General features: G+C 37.9%; 1 protein-coding gene across 7 annotated transcripts in view; it reads left to right on the forward strand.

The window, feature by feature from the left end:
* The first annotated feature begins 379 nt into the window (after positions 1-379).
* The window catches only part of Frmd5 (FERM domain containing 5), a 300,312-nt gene continuing 285,894 nt past the window's right edge, over positions 380-14,797 (forward strand). For 6 of the 7 annotated variants that reach the window (XR_007107012.1, XM_047539101.1, XM_047539097.1 and 3 more), the window contains exon 1: positions 380-669. Coding sequence is in view for 5 of the 7 variants with exons in the window: in XM_047539101.1 (XP_047395057.1) it covers positions 568-669 (102 nt within the window). In the remaining 2 variants the exon portion in view is untranslated. Of the gene's footprint in view, positions 670-4,937; positions 5,016-14,797 lie in introns of those variants that run through there. The other variant, XM_047539105.1, reaches the window with a different exon arrangement.

Here is a 14,797-nt window from a genome sequence, read left to right on the forward strand (position 1 = left end):
CGTTGCAGGTTGCGGGACATAGCCACTGAAACAGCTCAAATGTATTCCTGACAGCAGACATCAATCTTGTTGGATACCCACACCTGGCCCGGGGGAGGGGAAACAGCATCCATAGGAACCACGGGGAAGCGAGGAGGCTCTGGTTTGGGACGCTAGAGGGCTGGACCAGCTTCGCTGAGTATGACTATTCTCCCGTGATTGCTTTCCCCGCCCGCCCATCATCCCAATGCCCTATCTCTATTGGCTTTTCTGTCTGCCACTCAGTTCTGCCGCGCTAACCCCCATTGGCCCCCTCCGACTGAGACCCCGCCCCAAGAGCTGGGCACGGGCAGTGGGGCGCCGGAGAGAGAGCCCAGCGCTTGTTCTGGGCTGGGGGAAGCGGTGGCGACTCGGGAGAAGGAGGAGAAGGAGAAGGAGCAGGGCCAGTAGGAGGCAGCGGAGGCGATCGGGCCAGGGTGATGGTGCAGGTGCCCCCGGCGGGCGCGGAGCTGCCGGGCTGAGGGGCGCCTGGTCCAGGGTCCGCAGCGCCGCCGCGTCGCTCTCAGGGACGGGCGAGCGGGCGGGAAGATGCTGAGCAGGTTGATGAGCGGCAGCAGCAGGAGCCTGGAGCGCGAGTACAGCTGCACCGTGCGGCTGCTGGACGACAGCGAGTACACCTGCACCATTCAGGTCAGCACCGCGCCGCCCCGCTCGCGGGGCCCCCCAGTCTCACGAGTCGGTTAAGTTGGCGGGTGGCCACCGCCAGGTGGTCTCCTCAGCCCCAGCGCGGCGCTTTGTCCATCCTGGCTGAGGAGAACCGCCCCGGTGTAGGGCTCCTTCGCTGGAGTCCCTGCCGGGGATCAATACTCAGCGCTGCCTCCGGGGAGTCCTCGCGTTCCGGCCCCTCAACTCCTCTCTTGCCCTGTTTCGAGGTGAAGACGATGGGTTCTGGCTCCTGGCTCCTCGAGCCCTTCTGGCTAGGGAGCACGCTCCGAGGGCGTCAAGAGGGAGGAGGGCAGGACTGGAGGCTCCTTCATGGGCCGCCCCGTCGAGGGGCGCAGGCTTCGACTCCCCGGCTGAGCAACGGCTGCTGGCCGGCTTTTCTTATGTCTTTGGTTGGAAGGATAAAGGTTTATGTCATAATTTCTCCCCTAGCATTTGTGAGTCAGAGCTCTCAGAAGGTGGAACTGAACGCGCAGCCCATGCAGAGTGGCCTATTGAAGGGAGCCCAGCCCTCTGGGCTTTAAAGATTTAGCCCCCGCTCCCGCCTTTTGATCCCCAAAGCTTATTGTGTTGGGCATTTCTGGGGGGCGTAAGGTAGAGACTTAGCAACAAGTCCCAGAGATTGGGGTGGTTGGCAGTGGCCAGAATCAGTGACTTAAAAAAACGCCAACAATACGATAATGCTGCACAGCATTTATTTCAAAACCTGGTATTTTTGAAGGGATTTTTACAACCCCTTGCTTATGCTCCTGCACTACTGCTGTGTGCCACATCAGGAGTAGTAGTCTTTCCCAGGAATGCAGTCAGCCCCCTCTTCTCCTTCATAAAGTCAAAGATTGAAAACATTTGACAATGCTCCCGGTGTTTAGTTCATCAGCCGCGAGGATTCTGCGCTCACTGCTTGTAACTGCCCTTTGTGGAGAAGCAAATTGAGTTGGACCCGGAAGGGTCTCACCTGATCCCTTTCCTTAGCAGCAAGAATCCAGAGGAGGCTTCTCGGCTCAGATGTGATAGACAAAAACTGCCGGCTGGGGTCTTACCCTCTTTGGTACCCCACCCCCATTTATTTATTTATTTCTGCTGACAATGCTCAATAGCAGAAAATAGCGGTGTGTGAAAAAGACGCTGGGTAGTATATGAGAGCAGCTGCTCTGTGCTGACTCTACTCAGTTCAGCCTTGTCTCCGCTTTCCCTTTCCTTCCTCCCCCCAAAACCAGCTCTGGGCTTAAGTGATGACTGCTACCAAAGATCCATGAGGGTAAAGAAAGAGCTCAAAATATCTTTTTAAGGCCACTTAAATACAGATTAAACGGTCACAAAGATGCTAGCCATCAAGTGAAAGGATTTTTGTAGTTGAATATGGTAGAGAAATGTTATGTATTATTTCCTTAATGAATGAGTGGCATGCTACTTTTTGTGTCTATTGTATCATTGTGCCACGTAGAGTTTTTTGTTTTGGTGGAGGAGGAAAAAACATGCAGTTGATATCTTTGTTATTTGATAACATTCGAAGTCTTTATCCTTTTGTTTTAAAATTGAAGGCATTTTTACACAATAGCCTATCAAGGGCAGTGTGAGATTTAGACTTCATGAGTCTTAAGAATACTTTTCCGGTATGAAGTGAAATAAAATTTCTGGAGCAGGTCATTAACTTTTGCCAAGGCATGAAGTATAATGAACACAATTCACATTACCACTCCACTAGAAACAATTGATAACCTTGTGGTTTTAAGGTATCACAATGGGAATTAATTATTTTTCCCAGTTGGTGGAACTTATGAGGCTGGTTGATTGGTATTACAATTGTGGGTAGTTTTTTTTTTTTTTCCTCTCATTGTCATTGAGAAAAAGAATATTTTTAAGTTAAGCAGGACTCATTGCTTGCTATATCCTACTACAGTTGTGTTCATTTTGCTGCTCCCTTATGTTACATTATTATAATTTAATGCTATTAATGCTATTAAAAAATTAAGCATGTTGTAATTGGTCACACTGTAGTCAGTGTAGATGTGTTAATGATTGTGTATTGTGATTCTTGTATGGAATCTAAAAAACAGGAACTCTAAAGTATATGTAATGTCATTCTATGGCACCACTTTTTGAATTGCTTTTGTTTTAACCCACGTGAGGAAAACTTAAATAAAAAAAAATATCATATGCAATTAATATTTTTACATATAGCTTTTTGATCAGAGATTGAGCTTTTCTTAGCAACTGTCCTGTACATTTCTATAGTGTGTGTGTGTATGCAAGTGCTTATTTGTCAAACACTGGTACACAGTCTGTTAAAGTAGTATGGAAAGGATAGGTAAGCTTTTTATTAGGTTAACCAATATTTCCAATATTTTTAAAATTGTACTGTATATATAAAATTTTTGGGTGATAATTTGAACTCTTTTTCCTTGAAGTGTTATGTCATGTTTGTGTTTAAATAAGGTCTTTATTTTAGAAGGATTTTTATGACTTTTGAGATAATCAGAGACCACTTAGGTTATTACAGGATTAGAAATGTATCACTAGGTTGAAATCATGATAGATACATTGGTAAATTTCAGTTGTAAGCATTTCTGTCAAAGTATTGGTCTAGGGTTTCATAATGCAGCTATACTGATCTGGCATTTAGGATGTGATTATTAAGGTAATCAGAATGCCTTATGTCTTCGCAAGGAAGGTTGCCACAGTTATCAGATTATTTCGTTCTTTCTGATATGCAAATGTATTTGTAGACCATGAGGAATGAAAGTATACATTGGAGGGTTGTAATATAATTGCTCCCCTGTGAAGAACATTGTTAATAGCTCCCTGCCAGTTTTGAAGGTCATTGACTCATAAGTGTAGAACTGGTCCATATTTTTCACTTATCTGTTTTATTATGCATATCTATATTTATGTTCCACATTTACTACCTTACTTTGTTATTTTATTTGGGAGAAAAATAGGAAAAATGAAAAATGAGAAAGCCATCTAATGTCTTTGAACTCAAACTGAATGCTTAGGCATGTAATATCCTAAAGAATATATTTTTAACTATCTTTCATGTTATAATAGTTTATAAATTATTAAGAGTATACATTGCCTAATTTTTCAGTGGAAACATGTATTGAAAAATACATATTTCAAGTGAGAAATTTTAATAGTTTTTTTTTTTTTTTGTTGTTATTACTGAAAGGAAAAGGTATCCTAGAAGTGAATTTGATTTTGGTGGGGATACATTAAAATAACTGATTAAGTAGCCAGGTTAAAATGACTTTTAAATAATTTACTACCATAAATAAAATGAATGTTAGGAGGCTGTTCTATAGAGGAACCAATATTTTGATTTGATTGTGGCTCATCCTGTTAGTAATTTTGGGACCTAGGATGAGGGAGGGAGAGAACAAATGAATTGAGTCCTGTGCTTGCCAGGCACTCTACATGTATTGTTATCTCATTTCCTTCACAATAGCATTATGGATTGATTACATATCTATCATACAAGGTGAATGGAATGGAGGGTTGGTGGGAGAGCACTTGCTTTTCAAATGCCTAATTATGTATTGAGTGTGCTGTTAGATGCTTTGCTTACACCTTACATCAACCATTTGAGAGGTAGGTGGTATTATTTCTATTTTAATGTTGAAAAAATAGGTCTATGAGGTCAAAGGAACTTGCTAAATGTTAGTAGGCAGCCCTATTATAATTAAAAAAAAAAACTGCTTGTTTTATCTCTTAATTCTGTTTTTGTTTTTTCTCTCCATTCTGATTTCCTAAGTCATTTCATCTCTAACTTAATTTCCTCATCTGTAAAATGGAAATATTAATACTTATTTTATAGTCAAAAGAAAATTATTTGGAAATATTACAAATAATAAGGACCACTTAAACCACTTAAATAGTAATATACTATATACATTGTGGCTTATTCAAGTAAAAAATAGAATTGGAAAATGTTTTATTCTTTTTATTTTTTATTATTTATTTATTTATTTATTTATTTATTTATTTATTTATATAGTGCTGGGGATTGAACCCAGGGCCTTGTGCTTGTAAGGCAAGCATTCTACCCACTCAGCTATATCCCCCGCACCTGTTTTATTCTTTTTAAAGAAAATAAATCCGTTTATACTTTAAGTGCCTTTAAAATGATTTCTGGTTAATTTCTATGAAATCTTAAAATCCTAGACTGGGATAGCTTGATTCTTTATTGGGATCCTTTTTTAAATTCCAGGAGTTCATATTTACCTTCCTTCTATCCTACCAAGTCTTTGGCTTCAGAGGGGTATTTATTCCTGGAGTATGATTTGTCTTTTCTAAGGATTTCTGCTTCATATTTGGTAAGTGGAAGCCTTGATTTCATTAATGCAAAAGGATGTTGTTAGAAAATTAAGATAATTTTATTCACAGAGAAAAACACAAAGTTGTTGTATTTTCTTATTGATTTGCATTTTTAAATTTTAACAGATAATTATGCTTTCTCAGGATCTCTGTTACAATAGCAAGTCAGTTAGACTAACTCTTGAAACTAAGATGATTCCAAAATTAGCCTTCTAGAAATCCTAAAAGCACTTATATTGTTTCTTCATTTCTATATTAAATATTTATTGTATAAACTAATTGAAATCTGTCTTTTTTTGTCTGGAAGGTAAATTCTAGATGTGCAATTGTGTACTCATTCTTTTTCCTGTTTAAGGAAGAGTCAGTGGAATCCGAGAGAGATCCAGAGCGTTTACCACAGCAGATTTTACTCATGGGTATTCGTATGAATTTGCATTCTGTTAAATATTTAGAATGAATATACTAGAAGAGGCTATTCAACATAATGTTTAATAAAAAAGAATATGGTTTTTGAGTCCTTTATTTGCTACAATTGCCCAGGGACTCATTTATCATAATCTGATTCATATCAGACTTAAAATAAGACATTTTTGTTGTACATTTGCAGTGGTTTAGGTATGGGTATGAAAATGTATAACACAAAATAAGAGCTAAGGCATTAATTTTAGAAGAGATTTGTCAATGATTTAATAATTACTATATTAAAGTTCTTAAAATGATCCAAAGTATTTCTGTTAGATTGTATTTTAGAATTTACAAAGGAGAGAGTAAGAGAAAACTGTAAATCACGAACCCTAAGAATTATAGCACCTTGTTCAAAGCCATACACAGTTATAGTTCAATAAATATTTGTTCTGATTTGTTTGTGCAGCATGATTGCTGTGTTAGCTTCAACACTTTAAGATTTCTTATACCCGAAAACAATAAACATTTCCTAACAACTGTATAACTCTTCTGCAATCTCAACCCATCCCATTGCAAACCATTTGCTCTTCAACCATCTCCCTGGTGAAAAGTACAGTATGTAAATGTGGTATTTATGGAGTCTTTGAGGTCTCTGATAACTTTCTGCAATTATCCTTTGTTGAATTAATGGAGCCCCAGTCCGTAAGCTCCTGTGACTTTTTGGCTTGTCTCTTAGGATTTCAAGTCTTTCAGGTTTTTTCCCCCCTCATCTCTGCAGGTTTAGAGGGCTTAGATCAAATGAATACTGTGTAGTGCATTGCATCATGGAGTAATGTAGGGATCACCAGAGCTATAGAAACCTTCTTCACTTCTTTCCTTTAAGTCAGTACCACATAAAACAAGAAGCAGACACCCTCACAGCTTCATTTTCGAAACCTTTTGTTCCAACCATGCTGCTCAACCTGTTTCTAGTTGTCTATTTTAATCCGAATTCATCTTCTACAGCTTCATCATAATATTCTGTGTGTTCTGCAGATCCTTTTTCTTGGAGCAGCTGTGTGTCACTCTTCCTTTAGGTGTGCCTAGTCAGTGCTTGTACAACAAATGTGAATACCACAGAGGATTGGTATCAACCTTCTCTTTTATACCTGTATGGTGCTTAAGGAAGGGTAATGTTGCTTTTCTGAAGGCCAAGTGGCAGTCATCATCCCTCTTGTTTCCTGACCTTGACCTGTTGGGCTCAGGTCAACAACCTGAATAGTTTTCTTATGTAGCTGATAAATATGAAGGGTACTAAACCATCTTCATTTCCATGTTGCAGAGTAAATGGTGTTTCCCTTAAGAGAGCAAAGTACCCAGTCGTATGTCTATTCTAGCTTTGAAGCAGGTCTTCCCTCTTCAAGACTCTAGACTCTGGTGACCAATACAACCCTTTGAACTTTTATAAACACTTTAAATTTAGGTAGAGTCAAAGATAGCCTGAGGAGGGTAGAGTCTAAGTGTGCATACTCCAAACTCCAGTTTTTCTGGGAGATTAAATCCTAGATTTAAATTATAGACCTCTTGCCTCTCAAGGCTACTATATGATCTCATTATTGTTGTCAATGTTTTTGAACAAGATAGACCGCTGTATTGGTTCTTTATCAGTTGCAATTTATTATTTCTAAGGATGGTGTTTACTTTTGTGATCTTTCTAACTTCCTTCCATTGTATTCTAGATTTGGAAGACAGGAACTTGTCAAGACTCTTAGGTTCAGATTCTCTAGGCTTTGGTCTGCTATATGTCAGGCTAAACACAAACTTGTGTGAATCAAGTTCTCTAAATAGATCTTTCCGTGCCATGCTCATACAGGCAAAATAATTGGGCCACATGCTTGGCGATCACTGAATTTGTGTACAATAGCCCCATTCACTTGTCTACAGAAAACACCCTATTGACAGTGATTATTGCTTTCATTTCCCCCCTCCTCTTTTTCTGACTCCTTGTATGACCATGACCTCATCTGCTGGTTCAAATTTTGAGTCACTGTGGACAACTCTAGAAATGCTTTAGGTCTCATTCCTGAGTGTTAATGATCATTTCAAAACCTCAGAAGTCTACTGCCCACCAAGGAACCTATTCAAGATCAAGAACAAATCTAATTACTCTAATGTATCATTCAAGTCTTCTTCCCATGCTACAACCCAAGGACTCTTTTTCCCTTTTGTAGAAATTGTGAACTCTGTCAAAAGCATGGAAGATACAGTAAGGAATGGGTTAAAACAGTGATATTTTCAAAGTGTGGTCCCTGGACTGCAGCATCAGTATCAGCTGGGTAATTGTTAGAATTGTTAGAATTATTGGCTCCACCTGAGATGTTGTGAAACAAAAACTAGAGATGGAGTTCAGCAGTCTAGTTTATTAAGATTTCCAGGTAAGTCACTACTAGTGGGTTAGAGACATTTAGTAGGTAAAATTGACAAGTCTTATTGATTGGATATCAAATGTGAGAAAGAAGAAGCAAAGAATGAAAAAAGTTACATTTCTAACATTTGCTTTATTTCTGAATAGACTTAACTGATTTTCTATTCTTGTAAGGTGAAAGCTAGGTTGTTTGTAGGTGTACACACCTTTCTTCAAGTGGGCAGGATTCTAAGGATTTTACAGTGGGATTGTTACACTAACTTGGTGCCTTTATATTTATCAGGTTTTTTTTTTTTTTTTTTTTTTTTTTTTTGTTCTCCCTGGCCTAAACAATGTGATTTTTGTATATTTAGTTGTTTTTAAAAATAATTTTTCTGTACAACTTAAGACATTGAGTAAAAGGAAGAGTAAGTACCTTTGTCATACAAGAACTTACAATTTAGATAGATTGTAAACACAAATAGCAAACTATAAACATAATGAAATTAGGGGCTCAGACAAGTGGTATGCTGTGCAGTGCAAATGTACAGGGGAGCCTGGGAGAGGGGAGGGACTCTAAAATTAATAAGATATTTCTCAATTGAGGTGAGATTTGAGCAAGGTTATGAAAAATTGCCCAAAGCAGAAAATGGGATGTTGGGATAGGCAGAGGGTCATTCTAGGCTGCGATCAGTAGTCTGATTCTAGATAGAACAGATGAAGATGAGTCTTTGGTTTTTCCTTTATGTTTATCTGTCTTACTCTGGTATAGTTGAGTCAAATAACAGAAATGTACTTGCTTAGGGAAAATTACTGTCAGTAAATTTCAATCATATGTGACATGCTGAGAGGAGTCAGTCCAAACTAAAAATAAATGCATAAAGCTGGTGTTGAATTAAATCTAATTCTAAAACTGTACAACACAAATTAAGGTTCTTTCCAGAGCAATGACATTGCATAACAAAAAGGTGGATTCAGATTTCAATCTTAATTCTGTGGTTGCAGCAACTACACATGAATTTTATTTCCAAAAGACCTCTTCTCTTTGGTATCATTTTAGCAACCTGATGAAAAAAAGGGGAGAGGTTGTCAAATTTCAACTTTTAGCTGAGGTACAAAAATCTTTTTGTTTTTAATTTTTATTAGTTGTTGATGAACCTTTATTTATTTATTTATTTATTTATTTGTATGTGGTACTGAGAATTGAACCCATTGCCTCGCACTTGTGAGGCAAGCACTCTACCACTGAGCCACAATCCCAGCCCCCTCTTTAAAAATATATTATTTTAGTTATCAGTGGATCTTTTATTTTATTTATTTATATGTGGGGCTGAGTATTGAACCCAGGACCTCACACATGCCAGGCAAATGCTCTACCACTGAGCCACAACTCCAACCCCTCAAAAATCTTTTGATGGATACAGTGCGGCTTCAGTTGTGTGTATGAACAGTTAAGAAATGTGACCCATGCAGCCCTAAAAGGCACATTTGAACGTCTCTATACCTAAACCTAAGTGTCCACCTAAAATAGCTTCTCTAGAAGACCCAGGAGTGCTTCCCTGGTTCATAGCCTGCCAGCTCCAAAGCTCCCAGCCCTACACAGGGTGCACTTTTAGCTCTCAACACAATGCCAGGCTGGAGCTTTGGGAATGGGAACCTCCAAGAAAGCACTGTTGGGCATTTGGGCAATCAATGTTCGGCAGAATGCCAATGCTAATAGGTTATTTTGCTTTGGAAAAGGAGAGAAAGAAGGGATAGTCTAAAGACTGATGAATAGGGGATAACTGACAATAGGAGCACTCCTTTGTTGGAGAGATTAAGGGGGCTTGCTGTGAAGTACTAATAATTATGAGAGCCAAAAAAATTAGTAAAAGCCCACAGACCCAAGATCTGAAAAAAATAGTGGTACATCAAAACGGCATACCACAGCATATCCCGGGGCACACTCTAATGTCTGACTACTGTCATTGAACATGTAGCAGGAATAAGCTGAAACATTAGGGATCTTCATAGTTTGACCTTTCATAGTCAGGCAAATTGTCCTTCGTCTCTAGGCTGCTGTGGAACCTTTTTTCTCTGCATCCTGATTTAACTAAAGGGCCTTTAGTTTGTGCCCCACCTAGCTTTTTTTTGGGGGGGGGGCGGTGATGGGGGTACCAGGGATTGGACCCAGTGGTACTTTACTGCTGAACCACATCCCCAGCCTTTTTAAATATTTTATTTAGAAACAGGATCTCACTGAGTTGCCTAGGACCTTGCTAAGTTGCTGAGGCTGACTTTGAACTTGCTATCCTCCTGTCTCAGTCTTTCTCTAGGCCCTGGGATTATAAGCATTCACCACTGTGCATGGCCCCAGCTTAGTTTTGAGAATACCTAAGTGGAAGAGTTGATTTCAGGATTCCCAGAGAATTCCAAATGCTCTAGGCAGGTCCCACCAAGATTCTTTGTTAGACATGAACTAAGCAGATAAAAACCTTGATCATAACACAATAAAGCAGAATCAATCAATTCACTGAAGGAGCTTATGAACTTCTAGGAATTATTTAGGCTGGAAAAAGCACCCAGCCTGCCCTTTTTCAGATTTTGGCCTCTAGAAAAATTCAAACCTTGAATGTTATTATTGGAATTGGAAGTTTGTAGGTCAGAAGGACTCCATGGACTGGCAAAGATGCCTGGAATGTTTTATGGTGTATTGAACCTGCATTTCTACAATATACACTTACTTGTGTAACAGAATATCCCATCAGTTTCTTAGGAGACCACTCAGATTATTCTATCCAAGAAATTTTTGCTTTTGAGAGGTAAAATCTGACATAAGGGGCTGGGATATAGCTCAGTTGGTAGAGTGCTTGCCTAGCATGCACAAGGACCTGGGTTCAATCCCTAGCACCAAAAAAAAAAAAAAAAAAAAAAAAAAAAGATAAAAGATTATTCTAGTACTAGAGTATAACCTCAAATTATCCCCAACTACAGATTCTAGTACATTTGAAATAGGTTAAAAAATGTGCATAGGAGTTTGCTTGGAGTAGTTATAGCACGTAAGATACTGAATTAACTATTGCTGTGTCAGGCTTTATAAGTAGAATAAATGATCTGAAAAATTAGCACACACTTTCTTTTAATTATGTCTTGAATAATTTAGACAAACTTGTTTAAATGAATAGTCACATTACAGAGAGCACATCTAAGAATTGTTTTCTAATAATTTTTATGATAAAGGAAATATTGCTCATTCTAATTTTTAACATTTGGTACACTAGAAAGTCTGATGATTGTTTTTCAGATGATAAATATGTAATGAGTGTGAGAACTTATTAATTTGTTTTTTTTTCAACTTTCCAAAAACTTATTTATTATTGAAAGGTTGTAAGTGGTATATGTTCATCTTTCCATTTGCCTTTTTCAAGTTTATTTTTACTTATTTTTTATTTGTTATAATTAGTTATACATGACAGTAGAATACATTTTTTAAGAGGCAGATATGATGTTCTGCTGCAAATTAGATCTTTCAATATATAATTACAAAATGTTATGAACTATTTTTTACTAGTAGTATATCTCACATAAGATACCTTTACTTTCTGGTTGAAAGACAGTGACAAAAGAAGTGGAATTTATTTATTTATTTTTTTGGACTGGGGATGGAACCCAGGGCCTCATGCATGCTGGGCAAGTACTCTAAGTGTAGAAACTTTACTTTCCCCTCACATCCTGAATTCCATAATTTTGTTTTCTATCATCTTTCCTGACATGATAGCTTTTCTGTTTATCTCTTATTTCCTTTGCTTTATGCTAATTTATACATTTGGCCACTCTTTTCATATAATCTCTTATAATTTCTTATTATTTTTTTGGTGCTGGGGATTGAATACAGGGCCTTCCTCTTGTGAAGCAGGACTCTACCTCACCCTCAGCACTCCTATTGCCATTTCTTATTGCCATCATTGCCTAGATAGACTTGACTTATGGTCTTTGTGTGGCAGGAGGTGTTTTTAAAAAGTATAATCATAATGCAGGTAATATATACAAAAGTGCATATGTAAATATACATATATAGACACACACATGTATCTCACATATGAATATCTTTCAAGTTGTTATTTAACATAAGAGTGTTATGTATTGTAGTTAACTGGAACTTGAGATAATATGAATGGAAATCTGTCTTGACATTTTGGGGCTCCAACCAAAAGATTCCTGAAAACTGGATTTTAGTTAGATTGGCTATTAAATATTTAGAGTTTTCTATTAACTTTTTTAAAAAAATTATTAGCTCAAGTGAGACTGTGTGTCTACTGCGTCTTTGCTTTGGGGTTGAGTGTCTTTGTTCATGGCCAAGGGACTCTTTTCTATGGATAGCTGAAGTTAGAGAAATTGGATGGAGAATTAAAATAATTCACTAAAGGAAGAAACAAAAGATCAAACCCAGAGTAACTGAGGATGGAGTAGGATGAGACGTAAGCAGAAATAAATACCCAGTTATAATCTGGAGAAACAGGTTGGGGATGAAGAAAGAATACTGAAAATCTATGGTTTAATGTTGCAACTATGTGTGATGGTAGAGACTTAACTGTTTAAAGGAACTCTCTCATCAGGTGTGGTGGTGTACTCCTGTGATCCCAGAGACTGAGGAGTCCTTGGCAGGAGGTTTGCAAGTTTGAGGCTAACCTCAGCAATTTAGAGAGACCCTCACCAATTTAGTGAGATCCTGTCTCAAAATTTAAAAAATGAAAAAGTACTGGGGATTTAGTTCAGTGGTAAGGCTCCCTTGGGTCCAATCCCCAGTACCAAAAATAGAGAAAGAAAGAAAGAAAGAATAAAGAATAAAATAAAATTTTAAAAAATAGAGAAAGCAATCATAAACTTCATCTGGAAGAACAAGACACCTCAAATAGCCAAAATAATCCTGAATAGAAAAAGTGTAACAGGAGGTATCACAATACCAGACATTAAACTATACTACAGAGCAATCGTAACAAAAACGCATGGTATTGGCACCAATATAGACAGGCAGACCAATGGTACAGAATAGAAGACACAGAGACAAAAACCACATAAATACAGTCAAAACATACAATGGAGAAAAGATAGCCTGTTCAACAAATGGTGCTGGCAAAACTGGAAATCCATATGCAATAAAATGAAATTAAACCTCTACCTCTCACCCTGCACAAAACTCAACTCAAAATGAATCAAAGACATAGGAATTAAACCAGAGACCCTGCACCTAATAGAAGACAAAGTAGACCCAAATCTTCATCATGTTGGCTTAGGATCAGACTTCCTCAATAAGACTTCCAAAGCACAAGAAATCAAAGCAAGAATCAATTAAATGGAATGGACTCAAACTAAAAAGCTTTTTCTCAGCAAAGGATACAATCAAGAATGTGAAGAGAGAGCCTACAGAGGGGGAGAAAATCTTTTCCACATGCACTTCAGATAGAGCACTTATCTCCAAAATTTATAAAGAACTTACAAAACTTTACAACAAAAATACAAAGAACCCAATCAATAAATGGGCCAAGGACCTGGACAGACACTTTACAGAAGAAGACACACAGGCAATTAATAAATATATGAAAAAGTGTTCAACATCTCTAGTAATTAGAGAAATGCAAATTAAAACAACTCTAAGATTTCATCTTACTCCAATTAGAATGGCTTTTATCAAGAACACAATAATAGATGTTGGCATGGATGTGGGGAGAAAGGCACACTTTTACATTGCTGGTGGAGTTGTAAATTGGTGCATTCACTCTGGAAAGCAGTATGGAGAATCCTAAGAAAACTTGGAATGGACCCATCTTTTGACCCAGTTATCCTACTCCTTGGTTTATACCCGGAGGACGTAAAATCAGCAAACTACAGGAACACAGCCACATCAATGTTTATAGCAGCTCAGTTCACAATAGCTAGATTGTGGAACCAACCTAGATGCCCTTCACAGATGAATGGATAAAGAAACTCTGGTATATATACACAATGGAATACTATTCAGCCATAAAGAAGAATAATATTATGGCGTTTGCAAATAAATGGATGGAATTGGAGAATATCATGCTAAGTGAAATAAACGAAGCCCAAAAAACCAAAGGCTGAATGTTTTCCCTGATAAGTGGAGGTTGATATATAATGGGGGTGGGGGTGGGGAATGAGAGAATAATGGGAGAACTTTAGAATATGTAGAAGAAAATGAGAGGGAGGGGGTATGAAAAATGGTGGAATGAGACAGACATCATTGCCCTATATACGTGTATGATTACACAAATGGTATGAATCTACATTGTGTACAACCATAGAAATGAAATTATGTACCCCATTTGTGTACAATGAATCAAAATGCAGTCTGTAAAAAATTAAAGATAAATAAAAATAATAAAAAAATTTAAGTGATTTGTCTTAGTTTGATATTTAGTTAAGCTAAATTGTAATCTAGAACACTTTTCTTTATATATCCTGTCTACATGATAAATATAATAATTTTGCCTGTCAATTTAAGAAAACAAATAAAACAAAGTTAAAAAAAAAATGAGTCCTATGAGCTTATCCTTCATGTGGGGGTAGTATTTAAAATATTCAACAATCAACGAATCATGTTGAACACCTCATTGAGCAAGACTCTGCCAGAGTGACCTGCAGCTGGGAATAAGACCCTCTCCTGGGCCAATGCTAAGTATTTAGAGCTGAATGCAATGCATTCGCTGGCTCCCCATCTGTTCTTGCTAGCTAGATTGTCTAGGTTTTAATCTAACTGTGGCATTATAGACCTATTCCCATCTTTCACGTGCTTCCCAAATGCAACTCTGATCATTTTCTCTTTTTACAAATCCTTCATGGTTTTTCCATTGTCAATTCATAGACTTTTAGAAGGACTTCTATGATCTTTCTGCTGCCTTTCTTTTTTTTTTTTTTTTTTTTTTGTTTGAGGTACTAGATAAATTGAATCCGGGGCCTCATGCGTGCTAGGCAAGTGCTCTACCACTGAGCTATACC

This window comes from Sciurus carolinensis, chromosome 2 (assembly GCF_902686445.1).
Source record: "Sciurus carolinensis chromosome 2, mSciCar1.2, whole genome shotgun sequence".
Lineage (NCBI taxonomy): Eukaryota > Metazoa > Chordata > Mammalia > Rodentia > Sciuridae > Sciurus > Sciurus carolinensis.